The sequence below is a fragment of the Nerophis ophidion genome, linkage group LG15, assembly GCF_033978795.1.
Source record: "Nerophis ophidion isolate RoL-2023_Sa linkage group LG15, RoL_Noph_v1.0, whole genome shotgun sequence".
NCBI lineage: Eukaryota > Metazoa > Chordata > Actinopteri > Syngnathiformes > Syngnathidae > Nerophis > Nerophis ophidion.
This window is the reverse complement of record NC_084625.1, coordinates 19,011,988-19,026,858: the sequence shown is the minus strand read 5'-3', so window position 1 is coordinate 19,026,858 and position 14,871 is coordinate 19,011,988. Positions and strand designations below refer to the sequence as shown.

Here is a 14,871-nt window from a genome sequence, read left to right as displayed (position 1 = left end):
CGACCATACAGTCTGATAGTTTATGTATCAATGATGAAATATTAACATTGCAACACATGCCAATACGGCCGGTTTAGTTTACTAAATTGAAATTTTAAATTTCCCGCAAAGTTTCCTGTTGAAAACGTCGCGGAATGATGACGCTTATGATGACGCGTGCTTGTGACGTTATTGGTTGGAGCGGACATTTTAGCCCAGCACCACTCACGGCTAAAAGTCGTCCGGTTTAATCGCATAATTACACAGTATTTTGGACATCTGTGTTGCTGAATCTAAAGAAGAATGCTGTTGGTGGAAAGCGGTGGATTGCAGCTGCATTTAGCAACACAAACACAGCCGGTGTTTCTTTGTTTGTTGTGAAGCTTTAATATGGAACAGTTTTGGTGAGAAAATTGTGGTAATAAGTCGGCTCTTACCGGAGACATGAGCGGAGCTTGCGTCCTCCTGCAGCTGTCAAAGGGGCAGCTGCGACTTTCTTGGCTCCTCCATGGCTTCCATCAGAGACACTGGCGGTCACTACACCCCTCCGACTTTCAGGTATGACTTTATAATATCACTCCAACACTAGTAACACAATAAGCAGATAAGGAATTTTCCAGAATTATCCTAGTAAATGTGTTTAATAACATCTGAATCGCTCTCACTGCCCTCGCCTTTTTTTTTCTCTAGTCCTTCACTCTCACTATCCTCATCCACGAATCTTTCATCCTCGCTCAAATTAATAGGGAAATCGTCACTTTCTCGGTCCGATTCGCTCTTGCTGCTGGTGGCCATGATTGTAAACAATGTGAGGATGTGAGAGCCCTACAACCCGTGACGTCAGGCACACATCGTCTGCTACTTCAGGTACAGGCAAGGCTTTTTTATAGGCGACCAAAAGTTGCGAAGTTTTCATTATATAAAATAATTTGTTATAGCATTGAACTATATCATTATTATAAACAAAACTGTCTTAAAAAATGTTTTCTATTATTTCGAACAAAAATTGTATTGTATTGAAGTATATCATTATAATAGAGTTTAATATATATATCGTTTATGCTCGTCTGAGTAAATTAATTAGTAAATCAATTCCAAAATATTGGTTAGGAAATTTTTATTTTCAATGTATTTACGTTTTATTCTAATTAGTAATACCATAAATATATATATTTTTTGGTTATTGGTTTACAAGTTTATTCACAATACCATATCGTCAATGTTCTCTACTAAATCCTTTCAGCAAAAATATGGCAATAAGGCGAAATGATCAAGTATGACACATAGAATGGACTTGCTATCCCCGTTTGAATAAGAAAATCTAATTTCAGTAGGCCTTTAATTTAATACAAATTATAGTACGATTTAATTGTTTTTCAGATTGAATAATTTCTCACTAGCTGCCCCACAAAGATTGTTTTTAGCAGCGATAGGAAAAAAAAGTATTATTATATAATAGATATTGTTACATAACATTATAATAACTTCATAATTACGTATCAGTACTGTAGTGTAGTCAAAAACGATTAAATACCGTATGCAGGACTGAAAATGTAATTTATAAAATAATATTACAATAACAAAAAAACATATGATGTGTCCATTGTGTCCTGAGCAAGACACTTCACCCTTGCTCCTGATGGGTGCTGGTTGGCGCCTTGCATGGCAGCTCCCTCCATCAGTGTGTGAATGTGTGTGTGAATGGGTAAATGTGGAAGTAATGTCAAAGCGCTTTGTACCTTGAAGGTAGAAAAGCGCTATACAAGTACAACCCATTTATCATTTATGTTTGATGCTTCTGGTTCATTTGATGACATACAGTATGAAATGTGACGTTGTCCAATGACAGGTGTCGATCACATCATATTATCTCAATGTTTTCCTTCAGCTGGTGTGCCTCTTCCTAAAAGACAGCCCACACGTTGCCTGGGGAAATTCTTCATGGCATCATAATGGGAGTCATGCGGAGGCACTATTCGCAACAGGGCCCTGGAGGGAAAACATCTTTTTGACCAATGTCTGTCCACGGGGTTAAGGGGAAAGTCCGCTTTCGCCCTCAGCATCGACACCCATCAGTCCTGAGAAGAAGGAATTAGTACTCTTTTAAGGAAGATACTTTTCCTGAGTGAAACAGTGGGCAGCACCATGAAACCAGAAATATTGGTGAGCATGTGCTTTGTTTTTTTTTTGTTCAAAATCTGCACAAGTTTATGCACAATACCGCATAGGGTCCTGTCCTGTCAATCATTTTGCATGTACAGTGTCTCCTGGTTTTGTAAGGTACCCCTCTGTCACCACGGCAACCACCCCTAAAGCATCTTTAGTAATGATCAGCATGACCGCATGTAAGTTTTTCGCAATTTTTTCACATTTCTGCAACAGTGAACTTGTTGTCCGTTCCCAATAGGCCTCCTTGTGCTTTCCATGTGTCTCGGGCCCCTGCTAGCACATTTCGGGACGACCCCCAACATCAAGCACATCGTGATGGGACGGTGTTTCAATTACATCACACTTGTTAACCCCAGCGTCAGGTAATGTGTTCCCTTTGAATAATTGTAGGTTGGCATTAATTATATTGATAACAGGAACATTTGGCTTCTAATAAAATACTTTTTAAAAACCCTAAATATTTTATGTTGTAAATTATTGTTTTACTTTGACTTTTTCTCCCAAAAATTGTCTGTAAGTTGTATTTGTATTTTAATTGTTAAAGGTATTTTTGTTCGTAATTATTGGTTAATGTACTGTATTATATCAATACATTAATCTTATTTTCATTATTATTTTTGTATTATTTTGAAAGTAAATTCATTTAAAAAAAAGACTATTGGCTTGGATTTCATATTATTATTTTTTTTACAATTTTATTGTATTTATTTGAATAAATATTTTTGATTAATTGGTTATTATATTGTATTATGCCACTGTATTATCATGTTTTGATATAATTGTTTTACTGTTAAGTACATTATTCAGTAAATTGATTTCAAAATATCAAATAGGATTTTAATTTTTTTCAAATAATTTCAACATTAAACGTGATTGGAGATTTTTTTGTCAAGATTTTATTTGAATTATTAATAATAGTATTTATAATGATTTATTGCGCTTTATCATTATGATAATCATAGTTATTAACGTATTTTCAGAACTGTGTGACTAAATCAATTAGTATATTTGTATATTATACTATATTTTAATAATTAAAAAAATCATAGATAGGATTTTTACTTTTTTCCCTACTAAAAGTTATTTTTTTTTAAATGATATCTTAAATGTGGAAAATGTTACTCATTTAGAATTATTAGTTATTGTATTGAGCTACATTATTGTATTAATCATAGTTGGAAAAAATATTTTTAGGATATCATGAGCAAATCAATTAGTAAATGAATTCTGAAGTATTAGATGGGAACTTTTTTTTTATATATATATATTTTTTCTTAGTGGTTTTGATTGATTGATTGATAGATACTTTTATTAGTAGATTGCACAGTTCAGTCCATATTCCGTACAATTGACCACTAAATGGTAACACCCGAATACGTTTTTCAACTTGTTTAAGTCGGGGTCCACGTTAATCAATTCATGGTGATATTTAATTATCAATTATATTAATTGTTTGGAATAATTTGTTATTGTATTGTACATTGTTATATTAAGCATAATTTAATATAAATGTTTTATATTTGTGTGAGTAAATTAATTAGTAAGTTAATTCCAAAACATTGAATTTAATTTTTCTTTTTAAACATGTTTTTGCTGTTTGTTATTTATTTATGTTAATTAAAAATAATTTACAAATCCCCCATAAATTATTGGTTATAGTGTTAAACTATGTCATTGTATCAATTATAGTTTGTTATAATAACTTTAGGAGTGTGTAGGTAAAATCATGAGTTTATTAATTCCACAATCTTGTATTTGATAGGATTTTCAAGTTTTTCCAACAATTGTCAAAATGTTATTTTAATTATTAATAATGTTAATCATTTATCGGTTATTGTATTGAGCTATATTATTTTATATCATAGTTCCTTATAATATATTTAGTATTGTGAGAGTAAATCAATTACTAAATTAATTCTAAAAATTATGTTTAATTTTTTCAAATAATATTTTTTTTTTCCTCAGTGATATTTCAATCACCAATAATATTATTTGGAATAATTTGTTACTGCAATGGAATACAAAATTGTGTTTTTTCTCAGTGATATTTCAAGTACCAATAATTTTCATTATATAAAATGATTTGTTATAGCATTGAACTATAACATTATGATAAACAAAACTGTCCTAAAAATGTTTTCAATTATTTCAAACAAAAATTGTATTGTATTGAAGTATATCATTATAATAGAGTTTAATATATATTGTTTATGCTCGTCTGAGTAAATTAATTAGTAAATCAATTCCAAAATATTGGGTAGGAAATGTTTATTTTCAATGTATTTACGTTTTATTCTAATTAGTAATACCATAAATATATATATTTTTTGGTTATTGGTCATTATGTTGAATGAAATAATTATATTGATAATAGTTTATTAGACTTAGACTTAGACCCATTTTATTGATCCACAAGGGAAATGGTTCCTTTTTTTTGTATCATAGATTTTAATATAACATTTTTAATGTTCGTGTGAGTAAATTAATTAGTGAATGAATTCCAAAATATTGGGTAGGATTTTTTTGTTTTCAATGCATTTACTTATTGTTATCTTTTTATTCGAATTAATAATACCATATATATATATATATATATATATATATATATATATATATATATATATATATATATATATATATATATATATATATATGTGTTGGTTATTGGTCATTGTGTTGAATGAAATAATTATATTAATAATAGTTTATGAGACTTAGACAAATTTTATTGATCCACAAGGGAAATGGTTCCTTTTTTTTGTATCATAGATTTTAATATAACATTTTTAATGTTCGTGTGAGTAAATTAATTAGTGATTGAATTCCAAAATATTGGGTAGGATTTTTTTGTTTTCAATGCATTTACTTATTGTTATCTTTTTATTCGAATTAATAATACCATAAATATATATATGTATATGTGTTGGTTATTGGTCATTGTGTTGAATGAAATAATTATATTAATAATAGTTTATGAGACTTAAACAAATTTTATTGATCCACAAGGGAAATGGTTCCTTTTTTTTGTCTCATTTTTATGTTTGTGTGAGTAAATTAATCAGTAAATTAATTCCAAAATATTGGGAAGGATTTCTTATGTTTTCAATTGATTTACTTTTTGTTATCTTTTTAGTTTAATTATTAATACCATTAATATGTTTTTGTTGGTTATTGGTTATTGGTGTTGAATTATATAATTGCATTGATCATATTTCAATAGACTTATACTAACTTTATTCAACCACGAGGGAAATTGTTCCTTTTTTTTAATACTAGAGTTTAATATAAAATGTTTATGTTTGTGTGAGTAAATTAATTAGTAAATTAATTTCAAAATATTGGGTAGGATTTTTATGTTTTTCCTTTTTTAATCGCTTTATTCCCTTATAATGTTTTGATGATTTTGTGAGCGAATTAATTCGTAAATCAAGGGACAAATTGTAGAAATGGATGGAATTATCAATCAATCAATCAATGTTTATTTATACAGCCCCAAATCACAAATGTCTCAAAGGACTGCACAAATCATTACGACTACAACATCCTCGGAAGAACCCACACAAGGGCAAGGAAAACTCACACCCAGTGGGCAGGGAGAATTCACATTCAGTGGGACGCCAGCGACAATGCTGACTATGAGAAACCTTGGAGAGGACCTCAGATGTGGGCAACCCCCATTAAAACATATTGGATGTCATCTTAGAAGAGCATTCCTGAGCTTCCAGTGAGACGACTATCGTGTCTTTCCCACTCGCTGCCACTAGGAGGCGTATTTGCTGACATAATAGGTTGATTGGCAACACTAAATGGTCCCTAGTGTGTGAAGGTGAGTGTGATTGTTGTCTGTCAATCTGTGTTGGCACTGCGATGAGGTGGCGACTTGTCCAGGGTGTACCCCTCCTTCCACCCGAAAGCAGCTGAGATAGGCTCCAGCAACCCCGGCGACTTAAAAGGGGCAAGAGGTAGAATATGGATGGATGGATGACTTCCCATCACTCCTTTGCCTAATAGCCAATATATGAGTCAGTATGTTTTGAGTAAAGTCACATTTTTTTGCATTGCGAAAAAATGGAGGCACACCACCAGCAGAAATCATTAAAAAACCAAACTCATTTGACAGTAAAAAGTCGTAGTCACAATACTTATTTTGAGTTTGTTGCTGTTTTCCTGTGTGTAGTGTTTTTAGTTTTTGTCTTGCGCTCCTATTTTGTTGGCTTTTTCTTTTTTGGGGTATTTTCCTGTTGCGGTTTCATGTCTTCCTTTGAGGGATTTATCCCGCATCTACTTTGTTTTAGCAAGTTGATTTTATCCTTCTTTGTGGGGACATTGTTGATTGTCATGTCATGTTTGGATGTACTTTGTGGACACCGTCTTTGCTCCACAGTAAGTGTTTGCTGTTGTCTAGCAGTCTGTCTTTGTTTACTTTGTAGCCAGTTCAGTTTAAGTTTCGTTCTGCATAAGCCTTCCCTAAGCTTCAATGCCTTTTCTTAAAGGGGAACATTATCACAATTTCTGAAGGGTTAATACCAATAAAAATCAGTTCCCAGTGGCTTATTTAATTTTTCAAAGTTTTTCTCAAAATGTTACCCATCACGCAATATCCCGAAAAACGGCTTCAAAGTGCCTGATTTTCACCATCGATATCTCCACCCGTCCATTATCCTGTGACGTCACAGCGTGAAACCAGCAGAAACAAACATGGCGGATAGCACAGAAAGATATCGCGATAGTAGCTCGGATTCAGACTCGGATTTCAGCGGCGTAAGCGATTCAACAGATTACGCATGTATTGAAACGGATGGTTGGAGTGTGGAGGCAGGTAGCGAAAACGAAATTGAAGAAGAAACTGAAGCTACTGAGCCATATCGCTTTGAACCATATACAAGCGAAACCGACGAAAACGACACGACAGACAGCGACACGGGAGAAAGCAAGGACGAATTGGGCGATCGCCTTCTAACCAACGATGTGTATGTGTTTGTTTGGCATTAAATGTGTGTCATGAGATATAAATTGAATTAAGAGGACTTAAAGGAAACTAAATAAGCTCAAATATAGCTACAAATGAGGCCTAATGATGCAATATGTACATACAGCTAGCCTAAATAGCATGTTAGGATCGATTAGCTTGCAGTCATGCTTTGACCAAATATGTCTGATTAGCACACTCCACATAAGTCAATAACATCAACAAAACTCACCTTTGTGAGTTATAAGTTTGGTGGACAAAATGAGACGGAAAAAGAAGTGGCATAAATCACGTTTTAGCAAAGATATCCAGCGGGTTTACCTCGCTTATCTGCGGGAATAGACTGCCGTCATCGCTTGAAAAAGTCCCTGAATAGCTCACGCACTCCAGCAGATTCAGTGGTGGTCTATTTTCCAATATAGCAGATTTCTTTGACTTTATCGTTGGAAATGCATCTGCTGTGAGTGTCGCAGGATATCCACACATTCTTGCCATCTCTGTCGTAGCATAGCTGTCGTCGGTAAAGTGTGCAGAACAAACGAGGGACTTTCGCATCTTTTGACCACTGTTGCAACTTGAATCCGTCTCTGTTCGTGTTGTTACACCCTCCGACAACACACCGACGAGCCATGATGTCTCCAAGGTACCGGAAAACAGTCGAAAAAACGGAAAATAACGGAGCTGATTTGACTTGGTGCGTGTAATGAGATTGAAAAAATGGCGGATCGCTTCACGTTGTGACGTCACGGGTGAAAGGTCATCGCTCCGACAGGCTATCAATTGAAAGGCGTTTAAATCGTCACCTTTTGTTTATTTTTGGTCTAAGCATAAGACACCTTTTTACCTGCACACTGCCTCCCTCTAAATATAGCTTCCTGCTGCCACCTACTGATATGGACAAGTATTACACGGTTACTCTGCCGAGCTCCAGACAACACCGACACTGAACAACAACACATCATTTGCAGACTATAGGTACTGGTTTTTAAAAAATATTTTCAACCCAAATAGGTGAAATTACATAATCTCCCACGGCAAACCAGACTGTATCTCACGGCGCACTCGTGGTTGAAGAACACTGATATAATTCACCAAAAATGGTTCCATGCTCACACTGCAGTCCTTTCCAATACGCAGATACGACTGCGAGGAAATCTGGCAACAGTTTGAGGAGGCGGTGGTGCAGCAGGCGTCTTGCGGCGTGGCCGTCGAGGACTACCGCCACATGTTCCAAGCCATGCCGCAAACGTGGGCCTGTGACCGGGTATGGCGGACCGTTTCCTGCAAGTAACTCTTCATTCTGAAGGAATCCCACCTCCCATTGCTTTTAATCAGTTCCTTTTCTGGAGCAAGACTCGGGCGCTCATACACGACTACGCAGCTGTGGTGCGTGGCTTTTGGACCCTGGAGGACACGCTGGTTGGTTACATGTTCAACGATCTCATCTGGTGCGGTCAGCAGGAAGACGCAGGTATACCACTTCCTGTCTGATCTGTTTGGGTACGGCGATGTCATCGTCATTGTTTCCCGCACAGATTTTGATTTCGGCTCCTGTCCCCAGTGGTCGGCCTGTTTGGATCACCCTGTGCACTCTCTGTGGAGGCAAGCTTCAAAGGACGTGAGTACTCTACCCGCGATATGAACGCTTCTAGAACATTCCATTGGGCTTCTTCTTTCTAAAGTTTGCAGAAACAGCATGTGGGAACATCACCGTCTTACTCAATGGATCCATTGACGACGCCTTCAATAAAAACAGGTACAATGTGGGAAATGGATAACGTCAAAACATTGCGATTGTTTCTGATTGATTTGTTTTTTCCAAATATTGTAGTATGTTTGGAAGTGTGGAGCTGGACGGTCTGAATCCACACAGGGTGAACTATGTCAACGTCAAAGTGGTGACCAACCTGGATGGCCCGTTCATGTGAGGATGCTAACCTTGAAAGCTTCAATATTGTAGTACTTGTTTCAAATCCTCTCAAAATCAGACTTTTAGTTGCTTAAGAAACGCGACTTTTACTCCGCTCCATTTATTTACTTGCAGCTCGCTACTCGCTGCTATGGTGCTGTTGCGTTATTGTGGCTCAATTAGCCTTAATTGTTTTTATTTTAATGCATTATTACTTAATATATTTTAATATAATATTATATTAATAGTACAATTTTTAAAATAATATATGTTTCCCCTTTTAGAGTACTAAAGTATTTCTGATTCTGAAAAATTATTGTTTTAGTTGCTTAAGAGATATTCCTGGCTCTGAATTTGTTCATTGCTATTCTTATGTTTTTGTGCATTACTTGTTGTCGTCATCATTAAACGAACAGGTTACTCATCAGTTACTCAGTACTTGAGTAGTTTTTTCACAACATACTTTTTACTTTTACTCAAGTAAATATGTGGGTGACTACTCCTTATTTTTACTTGAGTAATACATCTCTAAAGTAACAGTACTCTTACTTGGGTACAATTTCTGGCTACTCTACCCACCTCTGTATATATAGTATACATTATACATACATATATATATATATATATATATATATATATATGTATATATATATATATATATATATTTATATATATATATATATATATATATATATATAGAGAGAGAGAGAGAGAGAGAGAGAGAGAGAGAGAGAGAGAGAGAGAGAGAGAGAGAGCGAGCGAGAGTACGGCTTGATGAACCCCTAAATGATTGGTCAAAAGCCCCCCATGTGACTACAGGGCACCATGTTTACTCCCAAATTTGAAAGCAAGTGGGCCATTCTGTCTTTATACACGACTCTCTGCAGGTGTGTTGCTACCATAACACATTTTGAGGAAAGAGATGTTTTCCTTCTTCAAAAGTTCAAAGACCCTCATTGTTTTTCATCCATAGAGAATCCTGTCATCAGGGTTCTGTTGTGGACCTGATCCACATCCTCCAATCCAGAGGTTTCCGCTGGACCTGCTCAGACAACGACCAGTAAGAGACATGTCACCGTGGAAGACACATGAGTGGGGTCTAACGTGACATCGTCTGTGTCTGCAGGATCCTGATGATCCTGCAGTGCGTCCAGAACCCAGAACATCCGTCCTGCAGGACATGTGCAGACAGCCTGTCACACGGAAAGACCGCGTTCACAGGGAACTAAGGACAACGTTTCTTTCATTATCGGAACCACATGTCTCCGATAAAGACTGCATACCTCTTTTCTTTGTTGCTGGGATGTCATCACCACTTTGATGGTTTATGCAAAAACTGACCAATTTCCAAAAAGCTCAAATCACATTTAATGCTTAATTTTGTACTTTTTAACCTTATAATCACGTTTTGAGGTAGCATTTCAGCTAATTTTATACATATTAACCTAATAATCACACATTGTGTTGCTTGGCGCTATCTTAAATGTATGCTAGCTGTTTCCCTGTTAGCATGCTAACATTAGCATGCTGACATTGGAAGCTAGCTTTTTAGGTACATTTTCACCTAATAATTATGGATTTTAATATATGGTGCCATCTTAGAAGCAGCACAAACAAATATATCATGTTTTCATCAACTTTTATCAGCATTTTTCAACATTTTACTTAGCCATTGATGGTTTTGTTGTATATGGAGAGAATGTATGTATATATATATATATATATATATATATATATATATATATATATATATATATACACACATATGTACATACATATATAGGGCTGCGAATCTTTGGGTGTCCCACAATTCGATTCAATAGCGATTCTTTGGGTCGCGATTCGATTATATATCGATTTTTTTCGATTCAACGCGATTTTCGATTCAAAAACGATATTTTTCCGATTCAAAACGATTCTGTATTCATTCAATACATAGGATTTCAGCAGGATCTACCCCAGTCTGCTGACATGCTAGCAGAGTAGTAGATTTTTGTAAAAAGCTTTTATAAATGTAAAGGACAATGTTTTATCGACTGATTTCAAGAATGTAAATTTTTTTAACTATTAAACGAACCAAAAATATGACTTATTTTATCTTTGTGAAAACATTGGACACAGTGTGTTGTCAAGCTTATGAGATGCGATGCAAGTGTAAGCCACTGTGAGACTATTGTTCTTTTTTTATTTTTATAAATGTCTAATGATAATGTCAATGATGGATTTTTAATCACTGCTATGCTGAAATTATAACTAATATTGATACTGTTTTTGATCATATTAATTTTTGTTTCACTACTTTTGGTTTGTTCTGTGTCGTGTTTGTGTCTCCTTTCAATTGCTCTGTTTATTGCAGTTGGAATTGGAATGCATTGTTATGGTATTGCTGTGTATTGGTTTGTGGGATTGATAAAAAAAAAAGAAAAAATTACAAAGTTTAAAAAAAAAAATCGATTTAAAAAAAAATGAGAATCGATTCTGAATTGCAGAGAAGCTTTTGTATTGGCGTGACAGGTGTGCATTACTGACCAACTAAAAGGCTTTTAACATAATGTTCAGAGGCGGCTCCACCCACAAAATTGACATTAAGTCAAAACCCAAAAAATATTTGCAACCATAAAAAATTTTTGCGACAAAAACCTTTTTTGTATGAAAAGCTTTTTTTTGGTTGAAAATCCATTATTTTTGTTTGCAAATCTTTTTTCAGTTTTTTTTTTTCAGGTTCTGTTCGTACATTCTCTGGTTGCAAATCGATTTTTTGCTCGATTGCAGAACAATATTGATCAAAAAGTTTGTACAGAACAATACTTGACTGTAATTTCAACAACAACAAAAAAAATATATATATGGTTTGATTACATTGACTTGTTTATCTTATCTTTAAAAAAAAATTCTAATAATTATAAATTAAAAATGTATTCAAAAAAAAGATTACTTGTAAAAAAAAAAGTAAAAATGTTTTTTTATATATATTTGTGTACATATATACATACGTATATATTGGGAAAAAATATATAATATATATATATATATATATGTATATATATATATTTTTTGCGTTTTCATTATTTTTATTACATCCATCCATCCATCATCTTCCGCTTATCCGAGGTCGGGTCGCGGGGGCAGCAGCCTAAACAGGGAAGCCCAGATTTCCCTCTCCCCAGCCACCTCATCCAGCTCCACCCGGTCGATCCTGAGGTGTTCCCAGGCCAGCCGGGAGACTTAGTCTTCGCAACGTGTTCTGGGGGGGCATCCTGACCAGATGCCCGAACCACCACATCTGGCTCCTCCCTATGCGGAGGAGCAGCGGCTTTTGGTCACAACCCAAAGCGCCTGACCATTGGTGAGGATAGGGACCTAGATCAACAGGTAAATTGAGAGTTTTGCCTTCCGGCTCAGCTCCTTTTTCACCACGACAGATCGATACATCGATGCATCACTGCAGAGGCCGCACCGATCCAACCTTCCTTCACTCGTGAACAAAATCCTGAGGATCTCCTTCACTTGGGGCAAAATCTACGTCCCCAACCCAAAAAACTATTCTGTGACCAACACATTCGGAATTTCTCAGTGCATCCACAAAGTTAGAATGAGGTGGATTGTTGGTCCTTGGCACAGGTCTATGCTTTGCCACTTTTTCTATGCAAAAGTACATTTGGAACGACTGTCTACCAGTAAAAAAGTGTCCCTACAGAAACAAATCTAACATCTGCCTCACTTGTTTGCCTTACTTTTTGGAAAAGGCACTCAAACACTGCCCGAAGGACAGCTTTGTAGAAAAAACAAAAAAAGAGGCTTTGCTACACGGCCTAAAATAAAGCGCCGCCAATTCTTCAAGGGGAACATTATCACCAGACCTATGTAAGCGTCGACTTATACCTTGATGGTGCAGAAAAAAGACCATATCTTTTTTTAACCGATTTCCGAACTCTAAATGGGTGAATTTGGCGATTTAAACGCCTTTCAATTATTCGCCTGTCGGAGCAATGACCTTTCACCCGTGACGTCACAATGGGAAACCATCCACCATTTTCTCAAACACATTACACACACCAAGTCAAATCAGCTCTGTTATTTTCCGTTTTTTCGACTGTTTTCCGGTACCTTGGAGACATCATGCCTCGTCGGTGTGTTGTCGGAGGGTGTAACAACACGAACAGAGACGGATTCAAGTTGCACCAGTGGCCAAAAGATGCGAAATTCCCTCGTTTGTTCTGCACACTTTACCGACGACAGCTATGCTACGACAGAGATGGCAAGAATGTGTGGATATCCTGCGGCACTCAAAGCAGATGCATTTCCAACAATAAAGTCGACGAAATCACAAAGGTGAGTTTTGTTGATGTTATTGACTTATGTGCTAATCAGACATATTTGGTCACGGCATGACAGCAAGCTAATCGATGCAAACATGCTATTTAGGCTAGCTGTATGTACATATTGCATCATTATGCCTCATTTGTAGCTATATTTGCATCCAGCCTTTCCCTCCCCCCTACATTTGATGCAAAACAAACACATACCAATCGTTGGTTAGAAGGCGATCGCCGAATTCGTCCGCACTTCCTCCCCTGCCGCTGTCTGTCGTGATATGGCTCAAAAGCTTCTGTTTCTTCTTTAATTTCGTTTTCGCTACCTGCCTCCACACTCCAACCATCCGTTTCAATACATGCGTGATTTGTTGAATCGCTTATGGTACTGAAATCTGAGCTAATATCGCTATACCTTTCTGTGCTATCCGCCATGTTTGTTTCTGTGTGATCACGCTGTGATGTCACAGCAGGCACGTGCACACATAGGGCCCTATGGGTGCTTGAGCCCCTGCCCTTTCTTGCCTCGTCTTAAAAAGTGCCCTTTGCCTGTGTGTGTGTTTTTTGTTTTGCTTTTTTTTCTTTAAACAACATTAATAAAATCCTGTCAGGGATGTAAAAAAACAAAACAAAACAAAAAAACAGCGGTACAAAAACTCCACGTTTTCTTGTAATACCGGGTTGTTTGAGACTGCGCTTCCGCCAGAGAGAGAGAGAGAGAGAGAGGGCGAGTGAGTGAGTGAGTGAGAGAGAGAGAGAGAGAGAGAGAGAGGAGAGAGAGCCAACTGCGGCCTGAGGAGACGTGACAGTGGAGCAACTTGAACCTGTGAGTTATGGTCTAGTCGCCGTCCACTTATTCAGCATCTAATATGGGTAATATTTCAGAAAAACGCTGTATTATTCTATTATTCACTGTGTCAGCTTCTGTTTTTGCCGGACGTCGGAGCACAGCGCATCAATTGAGCACGGCACATCTATTCCGCACAGAGCAGAGCGGATCGTGCGGGACAGGAAGTAGTGTAAAAAATACAAAATAAAACACCGGGTTATATTCAAAATAAAATGCACTGTGTTTATGGCGGATCACATTTCTCTCACAGTAGAGGCTTAGATATAAGGTTGTATTGCGTTTCAGTTGTTTAGTCTGAGCATTAGGTGAGAAAGACCATAAGTTACAACTTGATGGTGTTTTCATCAAGTTAAGGGAAGAAGGACAGATTTTCACATTGAAGTTTTTTCTATTTGGGTATTTATTTTATTTTTATTTTTTTGAAGTTCATGTTGCACCGTTCAATATTAAAGTGCTTATCTTTAACAATAAATAGCCTAATAATAAACCAGTGTTTTGTTGCTTTTCATGTCTTCCAAGCCTATGATAATGTGAATTAACTCATTATGACAATAATTTGTTGACACAAAAGAAATGGCGATCACTTTTACCTACAAAGGACACACAACTAAGTAGTTAGCTTCCTACTAGCAAATTTAATTTTACATTAATTTCCATATTGTGTAAAAGACCAAAAAAACAT

General features: G+C 36.0%; 1 protein-coding gene across 3 annotated transcripts; it reads left to right on the top strand.

The window, feature by feature from the left end:
- The first annotated feature begins 1,868 nt into the window (after window positions 1–1,868).
- Window positions 1,869–10,716, top strand: LOC133569371 (ADP-ribosyl cyclase/cyclic ADP-ribose hydrolase 1). 3 transcript variants are annotated; one of them, XM_061921653.1, is made up of 10 exons: window positions 1,869–2,142; window positions 2,241–2,324; window positions 2,387–2,510; window positions 8,255–8,381; window positions 8,471–8,588; window positions 8,653–8,735; window positions 8,800–8,873; window positions 8,949–9,041; window positions 10,000–10,086; window positions 10,153–10,716. In XM_061921653.1, the coding sequence occupies exons 2-10, from the start codon at window positions 2,306–2,308 to the stop codon at window positions 10,253–10,255; spliced, it is 828 nt and encodes a 275-aa protein (XP_061777637.1). In that variant the 5' UTR covers window positions 1,869–2,142; window positions 2,241–2,305; the 3' UTR covers window positions 10,256–10,716. The 3 variants fall into 3 exon arrangements, with proteins under 3 accessions (XP_061777637.1, XP_061777638.1, XP_061777636.1); XM_061921652.1 differs by having other exon boundaries at window positions 1,871–2,142; window positions 8,453–8,588; XM_061921654.1 differs by lacking the exon at window positions 2,241–2,324 and having other exon boundaries at window positions 1,870–2,142; window positions 8,453–8,588.
- The last annotated feature ends 4,155 nt before the right edge of the window (window positions 10,717–14,871 follow it).

Excerpts from the sequence above, each read along its gene's own strand:
- LOC133569371 (XM_061921652.1), top strand. Across the intron at positions 8,589-8,652 it reads CGGTCAGCAGGAAGACGCAG|ATTTTGATTTCGGCTCCTGT; the intron begins GTATACCACTTC and ends TTTCCCGCACAG. Across the intron at positions 9,042-9,999 it reads AACCTGGATGGCCCGTTCAT|AGAATCCTGTCATCAGGGTT; the intron begins GTGAGGATGCTA and ends TTTCATCCATAG.